Source organism: Bubalus bubalis, chromosome 10, assembly GCF_019923935.1.
Source record: "Bubalus bubalis isolate 160015118507 breed Murrah chromosome 10, NDDB_SH_1, whole genome shotgun sequence".
NCBI lineage: Eukaryota > Metazoa > Chordata > Mammalia > Artiodactyla > Bovidae > Bubalus > Bubalus bubalis.
In genome coordinates this window covers 31,893,026-31,911,425 of record NC_059166.1, presented here as the reverse complement: position 1 = coordinate 31,911,425, position 18,400 = coordinate 31,893,026, and the positions used below count along the sequence as shown (strand labels likewise).

The following is an 18,400-nucleotide window of genomic DNA, read 5'->3' as shown; positions in this document are numbered from 1 at the left end:
GCATTAGTGGTAAAGAATCCACTTGCAATGCAGGAGAAGTAAGAGATGCGGGTTCGATCTCTGCGTTGGGAAGATCCCTTGGAGAAGGAAATGGCACCCCACTCCAGTATTCTTGCTTAGAGAATCCCTTGGACAGAGGAGCCTGGCGGGCTACAGTCCATAGGGTTGCAAAGTGTTGGACATGACTGAAGTGACTTAGCATGCATGCAGGAGGTAAAAGACTTTCAAGAAACAGTAGGGGTGGGACTTCCCTCACAGTCCAAAGTAGCAAAGAGTCTGAGCTCCCAACGCAGGAGGCCTGGGTTCATTCCCTGCTCAGGGAACTAGTGGAGAAGGCAATGGCACCCCTCTCCAGTACTCTTGCTTGGAAAATCCCATGGACAGAGGAGCCTAGTAGGCTGCAGTCCATGGGGTCGCTAAGAGTTGGACACGACTGAGTGATTTCACTTTAACTTTTCACTTTCATGCATTGGAGAAGGAAATGGCAACCCCCTCCAGTATTCTTGCCTGGAGAATCCCAGGGACATGGGAGCCTGGTGGGCTGCCGTCTATGGGGTCGCACAGAGTCGGACACGACTTCTCACCAAGAAGCGACTTAGCAGCAGCAGCAGCAGGGAACTAGATCCCACATGCTGCAATTAAGGCCTGGTGCAGCCAAATAAATAAATGACTTTAAAAAAAAAAAAAGAAAGAATAGATGTGATAGGTTAAATGTGACAAACAAACAAACAAAAGACCTTTGCCCTTCATTTCATCAAGACATAAGTCACTCTCTATGTGAATCTGGGCTGGCCTTAGGACTTGTACTGACAATAGAAATTGATGGAAGTGATGTAGCGGGACTTCCAGAATGGAAACCTCACGGAACCTTGCAGCTTCTGCCTCCACTACCTGGGAATGCTGCCCCGAGTCTGACAGGTGAGGAAGCTACATTAGCCTCATGGAGGATGAGGCCACCCGAAGAGAACTGAAACTCCCCTCTATGTCAGCATCTTCCACCAGCTGCCCTTCCTGCTGATGCTGGAGTCACATGACTGAGCTCAGGCGAAATGAGCAGGGGCCCCACCCAGCCAAACCAAAGAATCATGGGAAATAGCAACTAGTGTATTTCAAGCCACTACATCTGGGGAGAAGGTTTTATATCTAAACAGACCACTGATGTGAAACAAGCTCTTAGGAGAGGATGAGAAGTAAAGGGTGACCAACAGAGGTGGATGTCAACAGGGTCCTGGCATCTCAGTTCCGGAAAAGGCCTGCCTCTGTCAGACATGTTTCCAGTCTACAGATGAATGTGTTATTAAGGTCTGAAGATATTCCTTATGTAAATCATGTATGTGTAATTAATTGTCTTGTTCAGATTCTGCGCTCACCAAGAAACCCAATTGTTTGACTTTAACTTGTATAGAGCCAGACAATGCTCTGACCAGGCCAAGGGGATATCTGGCTTTCATGACAACTATATATATATTTTTTTGTAAGTGAATAATTTTCATTTTCATTGAATACTTTTAAAATAAGGCCTTATCTGCATCAAAAATTAGCCTTACAGTTGATATTTATGCTGAATTAAGAGAAAAGTTTTTCTGCTTACTAAAAGGAAATGTCTTTAAAATGTAAGCCTTTTTATGTTTGTTTGTTTTTGGCTGCCCCACTCAGCTTATGGGATCTTAGTTCCCCAACCAGGGACTGAGCCCAGGCCCTGGCAGTGAGAGCACTGAGTCCTAATTACTGAATGACCAGAGAATTCCTTGTAAAACATTTTAAAGTATATAAAGTACAAAGTAAAAATCGTCCGTACTCCTACTTCCTTTATACCCTAATAATAATAATAACAAATAATTATTTTATAATACTTTTAAACCAGGATTAAAAACTCAGTCTATATATTTGCACACATATACCTGTCAGTGTCTGTCAGTTCACCTCTCAAGTTTATTCTTCCTTCAGACAAAAGCAGAAGAATCACTGTGCTTACAAATTTCTTTAGCCATCATAACATTTCTCTCTAGTGTACTGGAAGTATTTTTAGAAGAAAATCAAACTGTAAATATGTATTTTCCTCCTGTTATGTTAAAGCCTAAGCACAAGTATTCCTGTATTTCAAGTAGAATGATTAAAAGCTAGGAAGAGTAGCAAGTTCCCTTTCATGCCTGACCTCTGTGCACTGATCGCCTCCTCCCGCAGGCCAGTTTCATCACTCAGAGTTGTGAGCTCCGTTCCTAAAGAAAACAGGGGTTTTCTACAGCCCACTGCTGTGTTGAATTGTTTAAGCAATCTCTCCATGTGAGTTTTATTTAACCAGTGTTCTAATTGCCTATTCATTAGGAAACTCTTCATCTTGCATAACATACTTTGTGCCATATTTGGAATAATTCTAGACATTTAAGCCCAAGAGTTTTCCTGGTAATCTTAGCCTTCATGCGTGTTTAGAGCTTCAAGAAACCTACCAGTGTGATACAGAAGGCTGAAGCCCACTGTTTTAGCACAGGGTGAGCATGTCATTCTGGGACCAATCTGAAACCCCAAACAAAAAAACCACTCCTGTGAGACGGAGGCACAGAGACGGGAGAGGTTCTTCAATCATTACTGAAAAGAGCTTTGGAAGACTAGAAAACCATGCTTATTCTAAATTCTTAGGTGAATTATGCAAATTAAACACATAGCAGAGAAACTAGAATTATTTTTTGAGATATGGTTCCCCACCAAAGCATATATCCTAAAATAATTTCAGATATTATCATTTCATTGTATATAAAAGCTGAATTTTTGAGCTAAGAGTGCTGTTCAGAGAGCAATGCACGCAATACTCACTCTTTTGCCAGCTCCATTGATATTTGTTCCAAAGAGCATCCCTTTGTTTCAGGTATAAACACAATAACAAAAACCAGGGATGCTAGACTCATAACTGTATATATAAAGCACACCCACGGCAGGCCAATGAGATCTGGGGGAGACAAAAGAAACTAGTTAGAGATGCATTTTGTGTGGCTTCCATCCTATTTGTGGATAGACACTTCTTAGGGCACATATAAAAACATATGTATTTTCAAACATGCCAGTAGTAGCCAGGGAAATAGCAATCACAAATGAAAAATATAGCCAGCATCTGAAAGGTTCATTTTCACAAACAACCCTAGCTCTCCCTGGTGAAGTGAATAACAGTCTTGTAAGGATCACAATTTAAACTCAATGCCATTTTCTTGGTGAACATACTTTTTGTTTTCAAAATGGTAATAGACATGTTCGTTGCAAAACAAACAAACAAAAAGAATCTTGAATAACACAGAAACACATAAAGCTGAAAGTAAGCTATCCTCAAACAACACAGAAACACATAAAGCAGAAAGTAGGCACTCTCCTCTCTCCTCACCCCCTACAGTTCCTCTCTTGGGAATCACTGCCATAGCAGTTTGGTTTCTATTTGGTCGACATTTGTAAAGACATTTATACAAATGGACTCTTCTTGGAATGAGCTCCCCCTTCTTTACTCTGACTTGAATAAATCACTTCATGTTGGCAGCATTTCATCATTTTAGTAGCTGGCACTGTATTTGCAATGCTGCTTCCTGGATTCAGAGGGGAAAAAAGTGATAATGGTTTGAATGAAGGATATTAACTTGCTAAGAAGCATCAGGAAGAAGCAGGATCCTCCAGGTTTTGATGGATCTTATCTGCTAACCTAGTGTTTCCTCTGATGGCTTCTTGCCAGAGGTACTGTCCCTTTGTAGTACTGACCAAGGTCAAGGTAAGGTAGCTAGTGAGAGGCGGCCCCCAATGCACTTGAGTCTGACCTTGTATTGCGGCATCCTGTGCACAACAGAAAGTCCAGTGTAGCCAGGAGCAGAGACGAGGAGCCTGGCTCAGACCAGCCACAGACTGACACAGTGCAAATAGCCCTTGGAGTGGCCACAAATCACAGCTAGTCAGTCAGGAACACTGACCGAGCAATTATGCAAGAAGGCAGTCTGGTAAATGCAGAGTGGAAGGATCTACACATATTAAGCACTTGTAGGCCAGCTGTGCTGAGGTGGGTTCAAGAGGAAAAAAAGGCCAGCACTGCAGTCCTCCTGGCAATTTTAATTAAAGTCTGCTCTCTCTTGCCTTTCTTGCTGATGATGCATGGTTTCCCCCAAGCGAATACTTAATAAAGAGTTTAAAGATGTGGTCCTCCTTCCCTCTCTGGGGCATAAAATCAGAAAAGTAGAAGGTGGTGGTTGGGGAAAGCTCATCTCATCAAACTTGTCCCCTTTTCTGTCTCAGTACTTAACAGTGACAGGGAGCTCACCACTTACAAAGATGTACCCTTCATTGTGAATCAGCCCTGTCTGTTCAAACATACTCCTCACTCGTTTCTAAAGCCAAGTCTCCCTTCTGGGAATTTGGGTTCAGAGGCTCTGTTTTGTTCTCTGCATCAGCCTTCTCATTCCTTCTTCAAGACATGCCGCAAATATTTGAATGCACCTCCATCCCTTCCTGAGCATCCTCTTGTCCAAGTCAAACACCCCGAGCTCCTGCAACTGTTCTTCACAGACCATAGGTCACGTGCCCATGTCACCCAGGGTGCCCTCCTTGGGGGACACACTGAAACTCTCTAAAAATATTGTACTCAGAGCTGAAAGCAGTACCCAGCTGTATTATGACCACAGGAGGGTATGTCTGTGTCTCCAGAACATTCTTCTTTTATTGCTACAGCTGACATTGCACTAAAAGTCAGTGCCCAAGGGCTTGCTGTCAAGCAGAACCCTTATATCTTTTACTTGGAAAACTGATTTTTGAAAAGAAGTATAGAATTTCAAACTTAGTCCAATGAAATATCATCTACAGGTCTGAGATCATACCAGGATTTTTTTTTTAATAAATGAATATGCTTTCCAAACATTTGTTCTAAAAGTCCACTCAGAACTTGAGTCTTCATCAGCTCATCCTGTGTATTAGCTATCCTTCCCAGAGATTTGTGTCATCTTTACTTGTCCTCCATCATTTCCATTCTTTCTTTTATATTTCTCTTTCTCTATATAAATGTCAGGTAAGGGTGTGTGTGTGTGTGTGAGAGAGAGAGAGAGAAGGTGAAGGGCATGGATCTATGTGTGTGATCTCAGCAGGAGACGTATGGCTGGTGCAAATGACCAGTTCCTTTGTTTTATCTTGGGCTATTTCCAAAAATGTGGGACATAAATATTTAAAAATTTTATTAAAAACACAAGCTAAGTTTAATTAATAACTCCAAAAGTTCACTTCCAAAAGTAGATGTACAAAAAAAAAAGAAAAAAGAAAAGTGGTCAACAAGATTCAGAAGTACATGAGTTCAAAGACTCTTGTTTTTCCCTCTAGATATATATTTTTTTGAATATACATCCCCTGGAGAAGAAAATGGCAACCCATTTCAATATCCTCGCCCAGAAAATCCCATGGACAAAGGAGCCTGGTGGACTACAGTTCATGGGGTTGCAAAGAGTCAGACATGACTGAGAGACTAAGTATGCACTCATGAACGACTTCTGAAAATGTATATATTATCTCTCTATATATACACTATTTAAAATTTATGCATTATATATATACATATACATATAAAATAAAGAAAACTCATTAGTCAGTTTTTGAGGATGCTGGGGAGCCACCTTATTATTTTGAAAACTAGAAAATAAAGAGAAAGTTTCAAACATTAATCTTGCTAGTATATGAATCTAGTATATGATCCATACTTCAGGGCAGGCAAACAACTAATGAGAAGAATTTTCTCCTTAGAGAAATACTGCTGATAAAATTCAGTTGTTGTTAAGTCGCTCAGTTGTATCTGACTCTGTGACCCCATGGACTGCAGCACACCAGGCTTCCCTGTCCTTCATCATCTCCCAGAGCTAGCTCAAACTCATATCCACTGAGTCGATGATACTATCTAATGATCTCATCCTCTGTCGCCCCTTTCTCCTCCTGTCCTCAATCTTTCCCAGCATCAGGGTCTTTTAGGGATAATGGAAGGAAAATAATGGATCTGAGCAATGATCCTCAAAGGATGCAGGCACGACAAAGTGGGAGACAAACAGGACATGCCTCTAATAGCAGGACACACGCCATCACCTGGGAAGGGGTTTCCAAATAAACAAGAAAAGCTAAATCTTTTCCAGCCTCTACAGATATATAGGCTTCTCAGGTGGCTCTAGGGGTAAAGAATCACCTGCCAATGCAGGAGACACAAAAGACTCGGATTAGATCCCTGGGTTGGGAAGATCCCCTGGAAAAGGAAATGGCAACGCACTCCAACATTCTTGCCTGTAAGATCCCATGAATAGAGGTGCCTGGCAGGCTCCAGTCCATGGGGTCACAAGGAGTCAGACATGACTGAGTGACTGAGCACTCACAGATAAATAGCAGTTTACAGGAAAAAGACAAAGGACAGGAGGTCATATGATATGACTACAATCAGCAAAACCAGCCTGGGAAAAAGTCTATGAAACAAATGACCCAGCTTCTTTATTAAAAATATAAAGTGTGGGGAGGGAAGAAACATAGAGTTGAAACCTGTAAATTATGAGACATACCAATCAACTGTAAATCAGTTATTTGAACTGTGATTCAAATAAAGTATAAAAAATAATTATAAAACAATTGAAAGGATGTGAACCCAGACTGGATACTTGATACCAGGGATTATTAGTACTATTATTTTTAGGGGTGAAAATGCCATTGTAGTCACAGTATTTAAATGTCTTATCTTTTAGAGGTCTCTGTTGAAACTTTAGAGATGTGTTTGAAACATGACTTAAGGTAATTTGTGGGCAGAACAAGTGGGGTCATGACTGAATTAAGGATTGATAATTGTTTAAATTGGGTGGTTGGTACACCAGGTTCACGGCCATCCTCTTTACTTTTGAGTGTTTGAAAATGTTGACAAGAAAGTGTTTTTCAGGTGATGTACTTCCCTAACACCTGTCCTAAGAGCATAAAAGGCCTTAGGGAAAAGCAAGTTCTTACCCGTCACCGTCAAAAATGTCAGAGAGATGAGGAGATTGATGCCCCAGTTCATGCTGGAAGTTAGAGCCATGGCACGTCCTCGAATTCCTCCGGGAAAAATCTCGCTCAGCACCAACCAGGGCACTGGAAGAAAGGGAAGAGTGGACGGGGAACAGCAAAATAATGGAAAATCCACTGAAGCTGACAGCCAGCTCACTGACCTCTGCGAGATTTGTGGTTGCAGGGCCGTGTCCTTCTACATGAGGAAGGAGGAGGGATGTGCTTTCTTTTCTCTCCAGTCGAGTGAGAAACTGAGGGAGCTTGACAAGGGTCCCTGGAAGTAGGGGAGCAACCTGGGTCAGGAGACACTGCCCTGAGAACTGCAAATGGTAAGCACAGAGGCTGGGGCCACCTGCCCACGACAGGAGGCAGCTCTGAGGCTCTGCCAAGCACAGAGCCTCAGTGCAGACGCTGGCTCTACCCACTCTCCTCTGGGCCCTATCCTGTAATCTCCTCTGCCCCTAACCTTGGAGAAGTCCACCATCACAGCTACCGAGTGAGTAGGAGACAGAGCCAGGAGAGTGGAAGAGGAGACTGGCTCCACTCCCTTTCCAGCCTGTGGCAAGCTGGGTGGAGAGAAGCTCTCAATTAAACAGAGCTCTAGGATTTGATTTTATATCAAATATTTGACTTTCTGAAAGGAGACTCTTCTTGGCACAAGAACTGATCCGAGGACTTTTTGTGATCTGAGAGTGACACAGACCACTATAGGACCTGCCTGATGGGATTACTTGACTTCTGCTCACAGCCTATCAAATCCAGTTTGCCTAATAGCTACAAGTTCTTTCAATGGACTCAGCCCTTTACAAACCTTGTTGTCATTGTATCCTTGCTGAATCCCTCCCTATTAGAGACTAACATTACTCTTCCCCTCTTTTAAAGTAGAGGAAAGTGAAAGTGAAGTCGCTTAGTCGTGTCTGACTCTTTGGGACCCCATGGACTGTAGCCTACCAGGCTCCTCCCTCCATGGGATTCTCTAGGCAAGAGTACTGGAGTGGGTTGCCATTTCCTTCTCCAGGCAATCTTCCTAACCCAGGGATCGAACCCAGGTCTCCTGCATTCCAGGCAGATGCTTTAACCTCTGAGCCACCAGGAAAGCCGAAAAGTAGAGGAAACTGAGGTTGAAAGTTCATAATTTGCCAAGGTCCCAACACTGGCTTCCCAGGTGGCGCTAGTGGTAAAGAATTCGCCTGTCAATGCAGGAGACATAGGAGACGTAGGTTCGATCCCTGGATCGGAAAGATCCCCTGGAGGAGGGCATGCAACCCACTCCAGTGTTATTGCCTGGAGAATTCCACAGGCAGAGGAGCCTGGTGGGCTGCAGTCCATGGGGTCACAATAAGTTGGACATGACTGAGCGACTAAACACTAACAGAGCTCGGAGGTGGCATGGAGCCCGACCGTCTCTGGATCTCACACTTTTTCATCTCAGTGCGCTCTTGGGAGTGGCTCAATAAATATTTGTTAATGAACATGTAGATAAGGAGTATAAGCACTTCTGATGCTGAAGAAAGAAGGGCTTAGGAGTTGCCCCAGCCCTGGCTCTGTGCTGGCTAAGTCACCTTGTGTTGCAAACCCAGTGTTTATACCCAGACCAGCTGCATCCTCCTACCCCAGAGGAGGAAGAAACAAGAGGCTGAGGAGGGCCCCCCTTGACCAGCAACCACTCGGGCTGCCTGTGCCAGAATCATGGGGCTGTCACCTGGGTCTCTGACGGAAAATTTACCTCTCGTAGCAGGATCACGCTCTGTAGAGAGAACATCTGCTCAAAGTAAATTTGCTGTTTCAAAGAAAAATATTTAAATTACAGAAGAGGGCTGCAAACACATTTTTTTCCCCTTGATTATTTGCTCCAAGTGAATCTACATACAGTTACCTTGAGGGTATGGAAAAGAATTGCAAGCAAAGGAACATGATTACTGTTGTTCTAATTAATAAGGAATTCCAAAATAACACTCCAGAGCCCTCCCCTCCACTCTGCCCCAAAGTCCTTCACCAGATTCCTGCAGATTATATCCTTGGAGACCAGTGCAAAGATCAGGTAACCTTGCCCTGAGCTTTGCAGACTGAGGATCTGGCTCTGAGAAGAGTGACAGCTGCGTAATTTTGGTGAAGCCTTTGTAACAAGGCTGTCCTTGAGCAAATACAAGATAAAAGTAAGTAAGTTCGCTTTGTTGAAGACAAATCATCTATGCCAAAGACCAGTCCCCCTGGGCTCCTTCCTGCCATGGGTATTTGATTCAGGTAGGAGTCCTGCTTTCGAACTGTGGTATTGGAGAAGACTCTTGAGAATCCCTTGGACTGCAAGGAGATCAAACCAGTTAATCCTAAAGGAAATCAACCCTGAATATTCATTGGAAGGACTGATGCTGAAGCTGAAACTCTAAAACTTTCGCCCTGTTGCAAAGAGCCCACTCATTGGAAAAGACCCTGATGCTGGGAAACATTGAAGGCAGGAAGAAATGGGGATGACAGAGGATGAGATAGTTGGATGGCATCACCAACTCAATGGACATGAGTTTGAGCAAACTCCAGGAGATAGTGAAGGAAAGGGAAGCCTGGTGTGTTACAGTCCATGGGGTCTCAAAGGCTTGGACACAACTTAGCGACTGAACAACAACGACAATGTTAAAATAGCTTTAACAGATTTCAGAATCATAAAAAGTACAGGTTTTCAGATCCATAGAGAGTGAAATAAAAATGTGAAAGTGCTATTTGCAGAAAGATAGAACTTTCTGAAGGGTAAAGTCCCTCCATGGCAGTCTTAGGTGAAAGATGGTGCCAGAATTTTATGTCTCCACATTCTCTGGAAAAGGGCTGTGAGTACCCACAGCAAAGGGAATGGAGAAGCTGTTTCAAGTCATAAGTTAAAAAGCAAAGAGGTATAAACTATCACAGGAATTTAATATATTGATATTTAATAATAGATGGAAGTTTGTTTTTTTTTTAATCCCAAATGTTTTTCCAATGAGAGAGCCTAATTTCTCACCACCAAAAATCAAGTTATTGCCACATGCTGCAGTAAAGTGGTGGCTCTCTCTGGAGTAGTCAGAGATATAATAATTCTTCCACAGTGAGTGCAGCCATTCACTGCAGGTGAGCAGGCCCTGCAACAATTCTCCTTGACATCTATTATTTCACCTTTTACCCTACTCTTCCAGGACCACCTCTGAAATATGTGCCTCTATAAATGTCTGCGTGAGTCTTTAAACTCTTTTCCAGGTTACAAGGATTGAGAAAATTTTGGACTTGCTGGGAGATGATTGTCCACAAATATTGAGACTCATATTTCACATGGTATTCAATCACCAAGGTTGCCTGTCAGAACAGGCCTGATCCAGATGAAATCTGTGGTGTTTATGGCTGCACAGAGTGCCATAAAACGACCATGAGGGACAAACTCATTGAAGTGGCTCTGTGTGCAGCAGAGGACACATACTTGGATAAATAGGGCCTATCATGGAAACGGCTGAGCTCTGCCATGTCAGCAGCCATGCTTATCTCCCTCTCCTCCTATATTTCTGCCACTGCTGAACATTTTTTTCCACTGAGGCTGTCCTTTCTCTCCCTGTGCTTTCAGATGTAAACCCTGCAACATTTCAGGCATGCTTTCCATTTGGCTTGAGCATTTCCTGAACCACGTGGCATGGCAGCCTCAGGTCTGAAAGACTCATGGAAGGCTTGAAACTTTTACCTTACCTTGAAACTGTTAGGGAACTCCTAGCAACTTGGAGGAAGTTCTACAGTTAAGCTGTAGAGTTCCCAACAACCTGATGGAGCCAGTGTCCTATACTTTGTAGGAGTGAAGCCAAATCCTATGGCTTTTACTGACTTTGCAGGCAATGTGCAGCAGACCCAGCTCTCCTTTCACTGTAAAGAGGTACTTATAATGTGAATTTGAAAGGGAGTATGCCCATTTCCTTCCAACTAGATGTTTAAATTATGGTCTTATAAGTTCCTTGAGTGGGAAAATCTTGTCCTTTAAAAATATACTCCTCCATAAGCCACCATCAGGCTTTCCAGGTATCTCAGCTGGTAAAGGATTCTCCTGCAATGCAGGAGACCCTGGTTCAATTCCTGGGTCAGGAAGTTCCACTAGTGAAGAGATAGGCTACCCACTCCAGTATTCTTGGGCTTCCCTGTTGGTTCAGATGGTAAAGAATCCACTTGTAATGCAGGAGACCTGGGTTCGATCCCTGGGTTGGGAAGATCCCCTGGAGGACATGACAACCCACTCTAATATTCTTGCCTGGAGAATCTCCACGGACAGAGAAGCCTGGCTGGCTACAGTCCATAGGGTCGCAAAGTGTCAGACATGACTGAGCGACTAAGCACAGCACAGCAAACCACCATCCACAACATCAGCAATGATATTGTAGCTTTACTTTATTTTTTGTATTTTCCCTTCTCTCAGTCTCTCTGAATTTTGCTCACTCCTGGCCGCTTTTAAAATAGATACTTTATTCAAGAATCTTAACAAACCAAGAAAAGCAATGAAATAAAGCCTCAATGTTCCCCAATCTTTCTATTTTAATGATTTCTAGTCAGAATCCATCAGAAATGATTTTCTAAAATATTTTAGGAGAAATTGGATTATGTGGATTAATTGGATTAAATTTTAAATCCTTAAAAAAATTCCAGAGTTAAAGATGGAACCCTATTGTGAGCAGGTACCAATTGGGAATAAGAACTGTGGCAGGGTCTCCAAGCTTTAATGCTTGCGTAGCCTTTAAAATAATTAGAAAAGCTAAGTACTTTCTTTCATTTATAAGTCGACATCTCACTTTTTTTTTTTACCATAAATTTAAATGACAGCAAAATATGCAATTTCAATGATAGTTTATTTATTTATTTTTGATGGCATTTAAAATCTATGTTTATAATAGAGAATATTTATATCACTCAAATAGTTCCAGTGGAATTTAAATACCATCTCTATTTGATATTCATCTTCATCCATTTAAAAATATAGCAATATGGCATTAACATAAAGTTTACATTTTTAAATAGATGAAATATTCTCAAGAATAATATAAATTGATGGGGAGTTGAACATTTTTTATAATAGCAGTGTCACTACCTTCTTTAAGTTAACAAAAAAAAATTTGTTGTAATGATAAATCAGTTGATAACTTGATTAGCTCAGCCTATAGGTTTGTTGAAAGAAAATTATTAGAAATATCTAAGCTTAAGAAGTATTATTATATAGTCATTAGAGTCATTTTTCTAGTCCACATCTACACCAATATCTCCAACTGCCTTTTTGATTAGTGTTCCTCAGGTTTTTATAATTGGGGACATATAGTCATAATAAGATTTCTGGAAGGTAATAGATGTGCTTTCTTTTAAGTGGAAGAAGAGTTTTTAGTGGGAAGATAAGGAAGAAGAAACTAGGAAACAGATTTTTCCTGAAGATCAAGAAATTGATTTCCTTTAATGAATCATTGAAGGAAGATTCCAGAAAGTAGCCCCCAAGAGTAAGCTTATCCCAATTTGCAGATCACTGAACTAGAATTCAAAATGAAAACCAAGTAAAACGGAAGGAGTTACAAAAAAGTAGTCCACTCTGGTTTACAGTATGATGTGAATGGCGTGCTTCACACGTAACATTTTATGTTGTACTTTTCTTATGAATGACACTTCAGTATTCATAATAAAAAATATAATAAAAAGTATTATAGTTTTTAATGTTGCAAGTGTTCTTTGGAAAAATGCTTAACATGTTCTGAAGAACAATAAAGTAACAAGTGCATACTGTGCTTATTAAGATAGTGTTAAAATCTTTACTCTATTTCTTTAATGTTTTCACTGTCTGATATTCATAATTTTTAAGGGCATGAGGCAATGATCAAAGTGCAGGTCAGAGAGGAAAGTTAAACACCAATGTATTATATTATGTGAACAGTTGTTGATGGCTATGTAATAAATGGTGAGATTTCTCTGTGTTTAGCTATGTTTGTGCTACAAAAATACAGTTTCAGACTCTTTGATTCTTTTGGGAACCACTGTGCATCATTTAACTCCAAAGAGGAAAGTGAAATTTAATTAGCAAAGGGCACATATTTCTTTTCTTTAAGTTTTTCCTCTTTTGCTTGGATGCAAATTTAGTATAAAACCATTCAGATACTATTGTTGGTTTACTTTGGATTACTGTAATGACTAACACCAGAGAACCAAATAAATCACCACTTTAATCAAGCTAAATATCTTTCAACTTAATTAACTGGGTGGGGTAGGGGGGGAGGAGGAACAGTATTGGTACGAATTTTGGTGATAACTGAAACATAAAACTTGAAAGAAAAAACATATTTGGAAGATCTTAAAGGTAGACACACTTAACACAAACCCATTGGGTGAATATGATTGTATAATGGCTACATTTGATACTAAAATTCTTCTGTTTAAAGAATAATAATTTAATCAATATGCCTTTTCTCTAAAAGTATGTATTATTCCATAAGAATGGTAGGGAAAAGAAAAGGTTGAGCACTAAAAAAGTCTTTGACTGTAATGGTTTTGAGTAGAGGCCTGGAGCCTAGAAGGAAATATGAAGAATATCAAAATCTCTTTGGAAACATTTGATGAAATTCTGGTCTGCAAGCCTTTGTTCTAAACCCTGTATATCTTGGAGTCAAGCAGCTAAGTAAACTTCCAAATTAGAACCTGCTGTTCCACATCCCTGGAATTGTCATCATCTTTAACTATGCAAACATCACATGAACAATTTCTTTTAGAGGAGCTCATTATTTAGTAATAAATTTTAGATTAAATGTTATGGCAGACGAGTCATATGCTTACTACTGATACCTATCCTCCAAAAGGCTGCTTAAATGCCACAAAACCAAACAAACAAAGCTAGGCTCTACAATCTTTATGCCTTAAAAAGTTTCAATGTTTTGTTTTAAACAGAACATTGTTTAATATATTTTAGAATATTTGAGTTGAAAAGCAATTTTTCATGGGTCTTGCATTTCAGTATGTTTCCTGAGAAAAGCACTGACTTTGTTCCAGACTGTCTTTCTAAGGATGTTCATATAACAAGCATCCTTGGAAGATGGAGTGTCTCCTCTGGGCAAAAGTTTGCTTACTATTGCTTACATTAATGTCTCCCTCCAAGGGAAAAATCAGGTCAGTTTACTGTCTATTATAAAAGACTTGGGTTCCCCAAGGTTGGGATTCCTCTCCTCTAAAATAACCCATTCTATGAGTAGGTGTCATCTGGCCTGGTTCATGATGTCAGGGCATTAGGGCTTGGGGAACCATGCAAATGTGGTTAACTCTGGCTGTTGCTATTGCTAAGAGTAATAAACTGTCTTTTGTCTCTGACCAAAGAGTCTAGTGTTTTTTGCCAAAATCCATGAAACGGAGACAGGCTAATTTGTAAGCTTGCTAGTGGGCTCAAATATCAGCCAGTTTATCGTTCTTGAGAGCTGATTATTTGTACCTATGGTATGAATTTTTTAAAAAGATCTTTTATTACCATTATTAACTTTAGACTTCCCACTTACATCTGAGAAATTTTACATGATTCTTAAGCTTCAGATAATCCATTGAAATATTTCTATAAGCTCTAACACTAATTAAGTAAGTAAAAACAACCCCCAAATACCAGATTTAGACTTTTGTATATTTCTGCTAGGAAAACCAGGAAGAAATTATCTCAACACTTTTTTGGAAAGTGTCAAGTTTTAAAGCATTCAATTACTAAACCAAGGTAGGAATTATTATCCCATAATGTGGCTAATCTCAGTCTTTTTTTCCACTTCAGAAGGGTTGAATCTTATATTTGGAGAATATAATAGAAATAAATATTTTCTAATACCATACATTTTTTATGGCCTTAATTTTTATAACTTTAAGACATGAAACTTCTTAAGTCACCAAATGAATTAGAGATGGCTCCACATCCTCAATTGAGTAGCTTTACTCAGACATAACTTTTGGTCAAATGTGTATGAGGTTCCACACAAACCACTTTTATTTCTGATGCCCTCTATATTGATACAAATTCATACTAGAGGAGATCAGGATATGTCAACGCCTGACTAGAGAGACAGCACCCCTACATCACAGAAGCTGAAAGAGTTCCAGAAACTTTTTTGGACTCATCTAACAAATATTTCTTGAGCCTTTACTGTGGACCAAGCTCGAGGTTAGGTTCAAGGAAACAACAATGAACAAGACAGACTGTGCACACCCAAGACAGAGTCTAAGTTAGTTGTGCCAACTCAGAATAATAGAGAATTGGTTATTTCTCAGCCTAAAACACACCTTTCACCAAAGCCTCAGAATTTTCTGTAACATCTGTCTGATATACTAGAAGGCTCTCTTGACTGTAGGTAATGCAGAACTGAACCATACTTCAAGCAATACATGTATTTTCTTTAGTCTTGACCTAATTGGAATGATGATTGGAAGGGAGGTGAGAAAGACCATGGCATCATAATTCAATATGAGGCTATGGAACATTTGCTATGTCTCCTGAAATGGCTTAAGCAGAATGCCAGCTGAGGTCAGCGCTTGGCATTACTGGAACCATCCATCTCATGTCTAGACTGTACCCAGACGTTTAATAGCACTAATAACTAAGTGTATTGAGTCCATGCCACCCACCAGGCAATGCACTAGGTATACTACATGCAAATAGCTTTGTTCAACCCCACAGTTAAACTGTGAGGTAGGTCAGGAAGCTGAAGCCTGGGGAGATGGATTGACTTGTCTGGAGTCCTACACCATGGAACTGCAATTCAGTATCAGGAAGCTTGATGCCAATGTCTTGTCTGAATTCATGCACTTTGTTTACAACCTCTGCAGGCTTTCTTTCTCTCCTCCTAAACCTTGCGTGACCCCCTTAAGGCCATTGATCTTATCCCTGATCCTTTTTTATTTTTCTTCATCACTCTTACTTCCACTTAAATGTTGACACTTCTCTCTTCTCGAAGCTGTATTATACATCTATTTATTTTCTGTTTTATTGCCTGTCCCCACCACTAGCTCCATGCAGGGGAGGTGTGGCTTTCACTCATCCATCCCTGAGTCACCATCAATGGGCCCCATGCCCAATGGGTCATGACTGAGCCATTCACATGTGCTGGACAAGTGAGTGACCAGATGAATCCCCACCACCTTCTGCCCCTCTCCTCTCTTCCGGGTCACTCCAAGATGCTTTCTTGCTGGAGCTCCTGCCTATTTGGAAGAAGAGATGGAGGTGATTTGGTGTCATCTGTCATTCAATCTTCAGGGTAAAGCTCTGCTTAAACTTGAGAATACAAAGGCAGATAAAGGATAACAGTCATAGCCTCATTATGGAGCTTAATATGTGACCATGGACAAATTCCTTCAATCTGCTCTAATGAAAAGATATTAGTCATGAGATAAGAAGAAGAGGTTAATTAATTAATTAATGGACATAGGAGTTTTTGGATTTTTAAAAAAGGCCCTAATAATTGTTTTGAAAAGAACAGTCACGCACATTTTTCTGAGTTACAGAGGCTATTTTAAGGAAGGAGGCTACACAAGTATTACCTCAAATGAACTCATGAGATAATAACTTTATGCTTTGGGTTTGGACTCATTTCTGCTTTACTTTTGAAGCCTAAGAAGAAGACAAATCTCTATGTGGCTCTATATCCTCACAATGTCCAGGATCTTTGGTTCTACCCTGAAGCTTGAACTACAATAGAAAAGTGTTCATTATTAGAAGGAGCTAAAATGATCAGAATCACCCCAGAAAGAGTGGAGAGTCAAGGAAAGATTTTGAACATATTTTAAAGGGAGAGATGAGTTGTGGAAAACAGAATGTTTCATAAAAGTAATAAAAGCAGTGGGGTATATATTGTGATTTTATTTGATGGAAGAGTTTTAGTATGAGTTACAGGAGGGCAGAAGTTCTTAACCTCTATGAACCCCTTCAGCAGGCTCATGAAACCTATGGATTCCTCCATAGAATAATATTTTAAATGTACAAAAGAAAATATGTAAGATTACTTGGTTGCAAATTTAAGCCCCCTTCTGAATGCTAGATTCCAGGGTACCCCAATTATTCTAGACTCAGGCAAACAGAGGACCAGAAAGTGAAATAATGTAGGGCATACACTTTAGCCTAAAAATAGAAATACTTTCTGACAAGAGAAACTATGTTGTGATCTAATACAATGAAGGAATGTTGTTCTAAGCCAACCCATATTTTAAAAGATTTAATAAAGATGATTTAATCTTGCTTTTGAGTTTTCTTTGGAACAGCAAGTACTTTTCCCTTTATGCCCCTGTTGACACAAAGGATTTGCTTCTATTACAAGTAATAAACTCTTTAAATGAAATACCTGAGCAATAATCGCATCAGGTTAATAAGTTTTACGATGCATTCATGATCTGGCATGAAAATTTGCTCTTAATAAAAATATTCTTTAAATTTCAAATCATTTGTGCCAATACTCTAGAATACAATTTTGGTTATTGAATTGGAATTCTTATGGCATAGTTTCTTTGGAAAAGAAAAAATTAAATACAATATGAACATGGACATAAATGACTAACTCAGCAAGAAAAAAAGGAGAATTATTCAGATCTCTTCTAAAAACTCTAGCAGTATTGATAGTCTCAAGCCATCAGTGTGAATTAACTGCTTGTTTTCCTTAAAGGGAATGTATTCGAGCTTCTCTGGTGGCTCAGCAGTAAAGTTCAGTTCAGTTCAGTTCAGTCTCTCAGTCGTGTCCGACTCTTTGCGACCCCATGAATTGCAGGCCTCCCTACCCATCACCAACTCCCAGAGTTCACCCAAACTCATGTCCATTGAATCGGTGATGCCATCCAGCCATCTCATCCTCTGTCGTCCCCTTCTCCTCCTGCCCCCAATCCCTCCCAGTATCAGGGTCTTTTCCAATGAGTCGACTCTTTGCATGAGGTACTTGGAGTTTCAGCCTCAGCATCATTCCTTCCAATGAACACCCAGGACTGGTGTCCTTTAGGATGGACTGGTTGGGTTGGCATTTCTTTCTCCAGGGGATCATCGGGTTTGATCCTTGGGTTGGGAAGATCCCTTGGAGAAAGAAATGGCAACCCACTCCAGTATTCTTGCCTGGGGAATCCCAAGGACAGAGGAGCCTGGCAGGCTACAATCAATGGGGTCACAAGAGTTCAACAAGACTGAGTAACTAAACCACCACCACATTCTGTCCCCTACTGCTTGCCTTTTAGCCTCAGGTGTGAATATCTGAATTAGTGCTTGAAACAGCAATCACAAGTGGAAGAAATCAGGAGATAATGGGTTATTTCCCTTTCCTAAATGCAAACCTCCTTCAAACCTGAGATTCTCATCTCATTAGCTTTGCTTTTGTTCTAAGAAATGCTCTGAAAGACTCTTCTCCATGTGAGAGTAAAAAGCAGA

The 18,400-nt window shown here is 40.5% G+C and overlaps 1 protein-coding gene and 1 non-coding gene across 2 annotated transcripts in view; both read right to left on the bottom strand.

The window, feature by feature from the left end:
* Positions 1-18,400, bottom strand: part of SLC2A12 (solute carrier family 2 member 12) — a 72,579-nt gene that overhangs the window by 13,214 nt on the left and 40,965 nt on the right. Inside the window, exons 3-4 of the mRNA XM_006059288.4 lie at positions 6,976-7,098; positions 2,812-2,944 (exon numbers count right to left, since the gene is read on the bottom strand). Of these exons, the coding sequence (XP_006059350.4) occupies positions 2,812-2,944; positions 6,976-7,098 (256 nt within the window). The remainder of the gene's footprint in view (positions 1-2,811; positions 2,945-6,975; positions 7,099-18,400) is intronic.
* TRNAS-GGA lies at positions 8,038-8,110 on the bottom strand. Its single transcript has one exon. It is a non-coding gene; the product is annotated as a tRNA-Ser (tRNA).